The sequence below is a fragment of the Lactuca saligna genome, chromosome 8 (genome assembly GCF_052625555.1).
Source record: "Lactuca saligna cultivar CGN05327 chromosome 8, ASM5262555v1, whole genome shotgun sequence".
Taxonomy (NCBI): domain Eukaryota; kingdom Viridiplantae; phylum Streptophyta; class Magnoliopsida; order Asterales; family Asteraceae; genus Lactuca; species Lactuca saligna.
The window spans coordinates 109,856,189-109,867,213 of NC_136424.1; the positions used below are offsets into that span (position 1 = coordinate 109,856,189).

General features: G+C 36.3%; 2 protein-coding genes across 2 annotated transcripts; both read right to left on the reverse strand.

The window, feature by feature from the left end:
* Positions 1 to 3,635: 3,635 nt before the first annotated feature.
* LOC145010004 (uncharacterized) lies at positions 3,636 to 7,194 on the reverse strand. Its single transcript, XM_078968604.1, has 4 exons — positions 7,105 to 7,194; positions 4,418 to 4,724; positions 3,922 to 4,319; positions 3,636 to 3,773 (listed from the first exon to the last, which is right to left on the reverse strand). The coding sequence occupies exons 1-4, from the start codon at positions 7,192 to 7,194 to the stop codon at positions 3,636 to 3,638; spliced, it is 933 nt and encodes a 310-aa protein (XP_078824730.1).
* A 222-nt stretch (positions 7,195 to 7,416) lies between these two features.
* LOC145010005 (uncharacterized) lies at positions 7,417 to 7,833 on the reverse strand. Its single transcript, XM_078968605.1, has one exon. The coding sequence runs from the start codon at positions 7,831 to 7,833 to the stop codon at positions 7,417 to 7,419; it is 417 nt and encodes a 138-aa protein (XP_078824731.1).
* Between the last annotated feature and the right edge of the window lie 3,192 nt (positions 7,834 to 11,025).

An 11,025-nucleotide genomic window follows, 5' to 3' on the forward strand; every position in this document is an offset into this window, starting at 1 on the left:
GCCCTTTTTCCACGGGAAGTCATTGCCCAAATGAATTCAACAAAGTTTTGTACACAATGTTGGGTAATTTTTGAACTCTAAAGTATGCACAAGAACTAGTAATATCACCAAAATCACCCCAAAATCTAACTATATGCACAAGTAAAGAGTTTGGAACAATTATACCAATTTGTGCTTGAAAATGGTGGTAGGGTGATGTCCAATGCCTCCCCAAGCTTTCCCCATGCTTATCCTACAAGAAATTGTAAACATTAGGTCGAGATTTGGAGATTCAAAAATTCTAGGGTTTGCTCAAAACCCCCAAAATTGTCCTTGAAAGGGTGAAATTGAGATGTAAGAAAAAGAAGATGAAGAAAAGAGAACAATTTCGTACATTGGAGCTTGATTTTTGATACAAAATTTAGGAAGATTGAGTGATTTTAAGGGTTTTTTTTTTCCGAAGGGGCAGTAAGGAGAGAAAAGGAGTCGCAGGTTTTGTGAAAGGAATGAGTAAAAATCGAGTTTAAGCTTTAAAAACCGTACAACTCTGTTTTTACATTTACAAGGCCCGTGTAAACTAAAGGGCAGAATTTACACGACCGTGTAAATGAGGCGTCTGATATGAGCTGGTCTGGTCGTTTACACAACCCGTGTAGATTGTAAGCATATGTTTACAGGGTCGTGTAAACTTCTGTAAAGGCCAAAAATTGTGATTTTTTTTTTCAGTTTTTTAAATTGCAACCTGCTACTCCACTATTACCTGAAAAATGGTTTTTTACCCTCTTTAATCATGAGAAACGACTTGGAAACTTAAAAATGAAGAAAACACAATGAAAATTGAGAAATGAACAAAATACCCCCGGATTGCCTCCCGGTTAGCCGTCCGGTTTTAATGTCGTTGGCTCGACTTGGATCACATCTATTTGTCAATATTGGTACTTTGGATCCATTACTTCCTCCACTTCTTCATTTTTGACTTGAAATCCTTCATAATAAGGCTTCAAACGGTGATCTTTTACCTTAAAGATCTTCCAGGTTTTTATCAATTATGATTTCTATTGCACCATGCTCAAAAACATTAGTTACAACAAATGGTCCCACCCAACGGGACCTTAATTTACCAGGAATCAATTTAAAACGCGAATGGTAAAGTAGTACCTTTTGACCTTTTTGAAATACCCTGCGTGTAATCATCTTGTCATGGTATGGTTTGGTCCGTTCTTTGTAAAGAATTTCATTCTCATAGGCTTCATTACGGATCTCCTCAAGTTCTTGTATGTCCAGCTTCCTCTTCTTTCCCGATTCACTTAAATCCATGTTGAACTGCTTTATCGCTCAATAGGCTCTATGCTCCAACTCAATAGGTAATCGACATGGTTTTCCAAAAACAATACGGTATGGAGACATTCCAATTGGAGTTTTGTATGCAGTGCGGTACGCCCACAAAGCATCATCAAGGCGTATACTCCAATCTTTCCTTGTATTCACGGTTTTTTCCAAAATACCCTTGATTTGTCGATTACTCACTTTGGCTTATACATTTGTTTGTGGGTGGTATGCTATGGAAACTTTATGAGTAACACCATATTTCTTCAAAATGCCCCCGAGCATACGATTGCAAAAATGTGTACCACGATCAATGATCAAGGCCTTTGGAACACCAAATTTGGTAAAGATGTTAATTTTCAAGAAATCTATCACAATTTTTGAATCGTTAGTATGGGTAGCCTTTGCTTCCACCCACTTGGAAACATAATCCACAAACAAAAAAATATAAATAAAACCTGAAGATGATGGAAAAGGTCCCATGAAATCAATGCCCCAAACATCGAAAATTTCACAAACTAAAATGGGATTAAGGGGCATTTGATTCTTTGAGCTTACAGATCCCATCTTTTGACACAAAAGACATAAGAGTCACGGAAAATACTTGGCCAGTAAAATCCACTCTCTAATACTTTTCTTGCAGTCTTTTGAGGACCAAAATCCCCTCCACAAGCATAAGAGTGACAAAATGTTAAGATAGAAGGTATCTCATGTTGATATACACATCGTCTAAATATGGCTCATCCCAAACGTACCTCTTGGATTATTTCTTGATCTTATCTTTTTGCCATCGAGTCAAATCTGGTGGAAATTGATTTGTGACGATGTAGTTCACAATATTGGAATACCATGGGGCAACTTTTGCTGAAAATAAATTCTCATCGGGAAATGCATCTTGAATGGGAGTCGAGTCATCGGGAGAAACAATCCGGCTAAGATGATCAGCTATAAGGTTTGACTTTCTGCTATTGTCCTTGATTTAAATATCAAACTCTTGTAAGAGTAATACCCATCGAATAAGTCTAGGCTTCGAATCCTTCTTTGTAAATAGGTACCTAATAGCTGCATGATCAGAATAATCAATCACTTTAGAACCTAACAAATATTAACTAAATTTCTCTAAAGCAAATACAATAGATAGTAATTCTTTCTCAGTTGTTGTGTAATTAGCTTGTACACTATCAAGTGTTTTTGAAGCATAATAAATGGCATGAGGAACTCAGCCTTTTCTTTGCCCCAACACTGTACCAACTGTATGATTGCTAGCATCACACATGATTTCAAAAGGCAAACTCCAATCCGGCGATTGAAGAATTGGTGCTGAGATCAACAACTCCTTTAACTAATCAAAAACTTGCTTGAATTCTTTGGAAAATTCAAATTCTAAATCTTTTTGTAGAAGCTCACACATGGGACGGGATATCTTGGAAAAAATCTTTAATGAATCTTCTATAAAAACCTGCATGACCAAGAAATGAGCGTACCTCATGAACACAAGTGGGATAAGGTAAAGACTTGATGACATCAATTTTTTGCTTTGTCTATCTCTAACCCCTTAGAAGACACAACATGACCAAGTATGAGACCTTTATCAACCATAAAATGACATTTTTCATAATTCAAAACAAGGTTGGTCTCAATATATCTTTGCAAAATCTTTTTCAAATTGGCCAAACATTCATGAAAAGAATTACCATAAACTGTGAAATCGTCCATAAAAACTTCAATGATCTCCTCACCATACTCCGAAAAAATACTTACCATGCACCTTTGAAAAGTGGTAGGAGCATTGCAAAGTCCAAAAGGCATCCTTCTATATGAAAATGTTCCGAAGGGACATGTGAGTGGTTTTCTCTTGATCCTCGGGTGCAATGGGTTACGGGTGTTTGATGAAAACCGGAATACCCATCCAAGAAACAATAGGGTCCTTTTTTCCGCTAATCTTTCCAAAATTTGATCAATGAAGGGAAGTGGGAAATGGTCTTTTCGGGTTTAGGAATTGAGTCTTCTATAATCAATGCAAGCTCTCCACCCGTTTTGCACACAGGTGGGGACTAATTCACCTTGGTCATTTCTTGTAATAGTAATATCTGTCTTCTTGGGTACAACTTGGATTGGACTTACCCACTTACTATTGGATATAGGATAGATCATCCCCGCATTCAAAAACTTTAAAATCTCTTTTTCACAACCTCCATCATTGGAGGGTTCAAACGCCTTTGAGCTTCTTGGGAAGGCTTGTAATCTTCCTCCATAAGGATTTTGTGCATGCAAACTGAAGGACTTAACCCTTTGATGTCGAATATAGTCCACCCAATAGCTTCCTTATACTATTTTAAGGTGGTGAGAAGCTCTTCTTCTTCTTTTGTTAATAACTTTGTGGAGATGATCATTGGTAAAGTCTCTTTCTCTCCATGATACGCGTACTTGAGATGCTCGGGTAAAGTTTTGAGTTCCAATTCCAGTGCCTACACAATAGAAGGAACAAGTTTCTCATTAGACATTGGTAATTTCAGCTTTGGAACATCAAACCTCATTTTCTTCTTTTCATCCATGCAAGATACAACTTCCAAAATCTCTTCATCAATTTTAAATTTCTTGGTAGGTTTTTTCCACTCTTCCCTTTTGAAGATTCATGTCTAAAATCAGAGCTAACACATCACGATTAGACAAATCAAAACACTCTTCTGTTAATGGTTCATTGACATCCGCAAAATTCAAAGATGAAACATCACTTGGATATCTCATAGCATCATATATATTGAAATTTATCACCTCTCCATCAAATTCCATGGATAATGTACCATCATAAACATCAATTTTTGCCCGGGCTGTTTTCAAAAAGTGTCTTCCTAGAAGAATTGAGCTCAAATTTGGTGAGTCATCATCATCCATGCCAAGGACATAAAAATCTGCTGGAAATACTAACTCTTTCACTTGGACTAACACATCTTCTAGCACACCTTTTGGATGTATTAAAGATCTATCAGCCAATTGAATGGTTACCCGATCTTCTTCAATGTGCCAATATTTAATGTTTTGAAAATAGAACATGGAAAAACATTAATAGAATCTCTAAGGTATAGCATAGCTCATGGAACATGAAGATTACCTAACTTGTAAGGAATCGTGAAAACACCCGGATCCTTACATTTTTTAGGTAATCTTTTTTGTAACACTGCAAATACATTCTCACCTACTTTGACAGTTTCATTCCCTTTGAATCTTTTCTTGGATGTGCATAATTCCTTAAGGAATTTAGCATACATAGGGACTTGTTTGATGGCATCAATAAGAGGAATATTTACCTCAACCTTTCTGAACATCTCCATGATTTCATTGTCTTCCCTTTCACACTTTGACTTGCTTAATCTTGTAGGAAATGGAGGAGGATTGACTTTTGCTTCAATAGGAACTTGCTTTGAAACATAAGCATAAACAAAACTTACAATTATTTACACTAGTGATCTACATCTCTTTAAATCTCTCAGTGTAATGTCACTTCATATCGCTACCTGTGATGTAAATAAACTGAGTGGGTCAGGTTGGGAAACCTGGTGAGTACATAGGGTTTTCAACCCACAATAATATAATTGTTATGTTCAATCATCAAACAATTAACCCAATTACCCATCCCCGTTATCTTCTTTACTCCTAAGAGTCATCTGTCCTGCATTCGTTTATTCCAAAGTCCCTTACTTCCAGGGTTATAGGACTGGCACTAAATCCATAGCTGCCGATGTTCGTTCATAAAGCACTAATTCCATAGCTGCTATAGTCTATTCATCGGGTACTAAATCCATAGCTACCAGTCTTTATCTAATAGGTAATAAGTCCATAGCTACCAATGTTCAACAGGTACTAAGTCCATAGCTACCAATTCCTACAGGTACTAAATCCTTAGCTACCAGCATCTAACTAATAGGTACTAAGTCCATAGCTACCAATTCCCAACAGGTACTAAATCCATAGCTACCAACGTCTAACAGGTACTAAGTCCATAGCTACCGGTGTTTGTCCCATAGGCACTAAGTCTATAGCTGCCAATGTATACTCACATCATCTTCTATCTCTCATCATTCAGCTACCCATCATCATACCCAACATATTCGTATATATAAAATACGTATACAGTTTAAATCCTTTAAAACATGTATAAAACGTTCATCCAGCATAGACAACAAGTATTCAGATAATATGCACACATAGCACGTAGTTTATATAAAATACTTCATATCTATGTGTAAGATGAAAGGGACTATGCACTCACCTGAGTAGGTGGTGACTCAGCACTCGGACAGCGCTTCGATACTCTCAAAACGATATTCCTTCGATAAAACCTAGTACCGATACCACTAGGGTTTAGTTTAACGATAACCGCGACAAATTAATAGTCTGACTATTATTATTATTATATAAGCGTTAAATAACACTCAATATAACTCATGATAATAGCCCAAATAATTATTTTCGGGTCCTAATAATGTTACTATAATTAATTAGACGCTATATTAAAACTAGCGTAGGCGTAGCTCACTTACAGCGGGTTTTTCGCAAAACCGGGGTTCGCTGGAGCAGCGTTTCCCAAGCCGAAAGGCTCTTTTCTCGGGACTCCGGGAGCCTCAGGGCTTCCTTCGGGTGCTAGGGGGTTTACCTAGGCTTTTAGGGGGGTTAGGGGGCTAGAGAGAGAGTCTAGAGAGAGAAAGAATAGTTTAGGAAGGTGTGAAGAATGAGGGAACCCGGTACCTCTATTTATAGGGGAGGAATCTGATGGACTCGTCGAGTCTGAGTCATGACTCGTCGAGTTGGTCCATGTGGTGGCCTTCTGGTGGTGCCACGTGTCCAATTCTGGTGGTGCCACGTCACCCCCTATCGCGTATCAGCCTTCAAACTTAGAAAAATCATAACTTTTGCATACGAGCTCTGTTTTCGATGTTATTTATATCCACGCGTAGGTAAAATCAAGATCTACAACTTTCGTTTAGACTCCGTCAGCTAATTCTCGACCGATCTCAAATTTAACAGTAGGAGGCGTTTAGACTGTTAAATGACCGCGAAGAGTTCATAACTCCTTCATCCGGACTCCGTTTTTGTCTATCTTTTTACCATTGAGTTCCTATTAATGAGACCTTCAACTCTCATTTAGGTTGCGTAAGCCAAAAACCGCTCGAACTAAAATTCGAGTTTCGGGCCGTGCACTGCTAAGCCGAATCTTAGAAAAATCATAACTTCTTCATACGAAGTCAGATTTAGGCGTTATTTTTATCGATGTTCTTAGTTTAACATATTCTACGACTTTTGTTTAGATTTCTAAGGCTACAAAGTCTTCTATCGTAAATTCACTATTTACGTCTCCCGGTGCCGTGCTGGTTTTGCCGTAAAACTTCGGCGGGCCATAACTTCTTCGTTATAACTCGGATTTCAGCGTTCTTTATATGTACGGAAACCTTGTGACATATTCTAAAACTTGGTTAAGACTATTTATTCTAAATAATCTTTTGTTGAAAAGTCATTTTCGACCCCTATTGCCTCTAAATTGACTAGCCCGGATCTGCGGACGTTACAATTGGCATTGGGTTGATGCCAATTTGGATTGCTTCTTGGCTGAAAGTTTCCTTGTTGTTGACTTGAAAATCCTATACCTTGAACTGGCTCTACATCTTCTTGTAACATTAGGCACATGTTAGTGGGGTGTCCAACTTGTGTACAAATACAACAAGGTCTAATTGTTGGTGGTTGCACACCCTTGTCCTTTGCAAGCATCATCACTACTTTAGTCAACTCAGAAAGTTGACTTACAGTTTTCGGGGTAGAAATTTCTTTCACTCCTCTTGGTGCATCACTATACCATTCTTCTTCTTGAATTGTATGCTTGGACTCTTCTGCCATGTTCTTGATAAGAGCTCTGATTTATGTTGGAGTCTTATCAGCTATTGATCCACCACTTGATGCATTGGGTAATCTCCTATCCCAAGATGTCATTCCCTCACAAAAATATTGCAACAACTGACACTCTGAAATCCCATGTCTTGGACATCTTGAACACAATTTCTTGAACCATTTCCAGTAAGTATGCAAGGCTTCTCTCTTTTGTTGCTTGATACCGATAATTTATCTACGTAAAAATGAAGCTCTTATTTCTGGAAAATATTTGTCCAAAAGCATCCTTGCAAGTTCATTCCATGTTGTGACCGACCCCGGTGGTAAGTCATATAACCATTCCTTGGCTGGATCTTGTAAAGAAAAGGGGAATGCCCTAAACTTGATTTGATATTCTGTAACTTCATGTGGCTTCATACCCACACAGACAACATGAAATTCCTTAAGGAATTTATGTGGGTCTTCATTATCAAGACCATGAAATGAAGGTAACAAATGGATAAGTCCAGACTTGAGTTCAAAGTTTATTGCTATAGGGTAATTGATGCACAAAGTTTGTTCGGTGACATATTGAGTGGCCCATTGTCTAAAGGTTTGTTCAAGTGGTGGGTTTGGAGGATTTTGGTTTCCTCCATGGTTGTCTGCCATGGTAGGAGTAGGTGAAGATGGTGGGGCGGTACTTTTGGATGTTGGTGAAGATGTGGTTGATAGATTTGATGAAGAAGCTCCAGATTGTTTTTTCTTTAAAAGTTTGGCTTGCTTCCTTCTTTGTTTTGTAGATTTCTCTATCTCCAAATCAATTGGTAAAGGTGTACCTGTGCAAAAAGATCTTGGCATAAACAGTTAGTTCTATCATATCCCCGACAACGACGCCAATTTGTTTGGTTGTCAAACCAACAAATAATGGGATAAAATGATAACAATAAAACTCATATCACTTCTTCTTCATACACTAAAGATAGTATAGAGTAAGCAGGGTCGGTCCACAGGAATACATGACTTCTTACTTAGCTATATTCTCACACATTATACAAACAATATTAAAATGGGGGATTATGTTTAAACTAAAATTGAAATTCATAAAGAAATAAGATTGAAAACAAAATTCAGAAAAAGAAATACATTTCTGATTCTGATAGTTATATATGTATTATGTTGAAAGATATAATATAGTTCTGAATCATGTTTAATCTAGGTTGATAATTTAGATATCAATAAATTCTAATACCTAAGTTGACAAAAGTGTTTTATTCAAAACATGTTCTTTAAATAAAACTTCATTTAATTGATTTAATTCAAATAGGTTCTTGCATCAAATCATTAAATGACATTGAGTTCTTGCAACAATTACCAACAATGTTCAACATTCCTCTTAAGCTTGGGATTATGAACATTTAATCTTTGATTATACTTATTTTGATATAAATACAACCAATCAAGTGCATGTCACTAACACCAAATCATTAAACGTATACAAATTTTATAATTTGATTAACTAGATTGATAAGAACCCTAATTCATTGATCAAGTGAATAAACAAAACCAATCAAACACATAATTAAGATTAAATCAAAGATTACTATATGTTAAACATAAGTCAAGTGTCATTACAACCTAACAACAAATACTTAAGAATTCAGAATTAGAAATGATAAAGAAATCAGCCACACATGTCTAAGTAAACTACAAATTCAACAAGTTTAATCCTCAATTTGACTTACAAAATGCAAATTAAAGTGTTTCAAAATGTTAATCAACTTCCAAAATCTCCTAAAAATCCTTTCTCTTTTTCCAAAATACGACTTAACTTCCTCTGGAACTGGCCATCTCCCTTTTAAAAAGGATGAAACTGTTTTAAAACTGACGACACGTTTACACGGCTCGTGTAAACTAACACTGACCATTTACACGACTGTGTAAACTCTAGAAGTAGAATGCTCAAATCTTTCAGGCCTTCGAAATACACTGTTGTGGAATATACGTTTACACGGCCCGTGTAACCTCAAGGCTTTCATTTACACGGCCGTGTAAACCTCTGTAAAGTCAAAATCTTCATTTTGTTTTTAACTTCCTCCTTGATGCTCCAATGGTCCCAAAATTCATCCACATCTTTTATTCATCACCTCAACTAATATCCTTCCTTCAAAAGTCCCTGAAATATCACAAAAGTGTGTGAATGGAATTGCATCATGAAAAATCCCGAAAAATATGCAAAATGCATGAGTTTAAACCTTAATGCAATGCACTTTTATGGATTAAAACTACAAAAATGAATGCATGAAATGCACCTAACATTAGTTCATAACAAAACCAAACCATGATGGATCCATTTATAGAGGTTAGAATGAGATAAAAACAACCGTAGGATGTTTTAGAGATAACCTTTGAACCCACTTGGTTTTGGGGTGTTAGATGAAGACTTAAATATCAAAGAATATGATCCTCTCTACAAGTATCCACCATCAAGATTAAGGCACTTGGAATTCTATTTACTTCTTGTATAAATTACATCTTAAGCCTTTAAGTGCTTAACTCAAATAAGCACTTTGAACCACAAAAGACTTGAATGACCTTCAAAAGAATGAGAGCTCCAAGCCCTTTTCATGCCCACAGTTTTAGAGAGAAAAAGATAAGATGAAGAAGTGTTACACACACACAAAAATGCAAGCCTCACGCATCTCTTATATAGCCCATGCAAAGTAAGGCATTTTTTTAAAAAATACTCTAAAGTATTTCTAGCCTTTAGAAGAATGGGAGACAAAGCATGGAGGTTGAAAAGCAACCCTTATATTTTAATATTTTTGGCCATACCTCTTGAAAATAGGAGGTTTCTTTATTTTTTATAAACTCCAAGTTTATAAAATATAAAGTTTGTCTTTAGATAAAAGTAAAAAGAATGCAACTAGTCCAAAATATTGTGCATGACTTATTAATTCATTCCGTATGAAATAGTTATACTCTCTTATAATTATTATTTTCATAAAACAATAATTATTTCCTAATTAAAATACAAGAATCGAGATTATTTATTAATAATCAAATTAATAATCAATATACAAAATGTGCCAACTTGATAAAGGTGTGACCCTATAGGATCATATATTATTAGCACTATCACTCCATAATGATTCTTGGGCATATAGATTCAACAATCTCCACTTGCATAAGATTCATTATAGATTGACATAGACAGTAGCTAACGTCTAGCAATAGGCTACTACCCCTAACAACATATGAAGGGTGCCATCTAATCAACAGCCAATTCCAGGAGCTCTAAGCTATAACTATTACTAAAGGTGTGGTATCAATTATTCCTTTGTCTCAGACATGATGTCAAACATGAGATATGGATTTCTATCAATCTTATTTACTGTTCAACTTTAGGTAAGACCTTAGATATCTAGCTCTCAACAAATAAGAGGGACAAACCCCATCTCGACTACATATGCCCATCAATGTAGTTCATGCCATAACCAACAATGGCCCTTATGACGGCCCTTTTACGAAACAACGTTAAATCATGTCAAAACCCAAAAGTTTCTACACCTTAAGTCCCAAATATGTATCTCAAGTCTAAGAATACAAAGATACAACCTTGATGAAAACATCACTCTTGACTACGATCCATAAAGTGGTTTTGATGTGGGTCAAGTCCGATACTTATTCTCCTAATCAAGTATCTATGAAGTTGGTAGTAGCTCTTTCTGTTCTCATCTCGATGAGAATCCACCAATCCAATCATATTAGTCTTACCTCATTGATGTTCCCACAACTATGAACGACTATGGACATTTAGAATAACCTAGTGATTCAAGCATTTAAACATGCTAATATAGAACA

Bases quoted from the DNA above. Each gene is read 5' to 3' on its own strand.
- LOC145010005 (XM_078968605.1), bottom strand. From the start codon at position 7,833: ATGGCAGACAACCATGGAGGAAACCAAAATCCTCCAAACCCACCACTT.
- LOC145010004 (XM_078968604.1), bottom strand. From the start codon at position 7,194: ATGGCAGAAGAGTCCAAGCATACAATTCAAGAAGAAGAATGGTATAGT. The intron at 4,725-7,104 runs GTAAGTCAACTT...TATGTTTCAAAG, and splicing joins AAATTTCTACCCCGAAAACT to CAAGTTCCTATTGAAGCAAA. The intron at 4,320-4,417 runs GTAATCTTCATG...GGCACATTGAAG, and splicing joins CACGATTCCTTACAAGTTAG to AAGATCGGGTAACCATTCAA.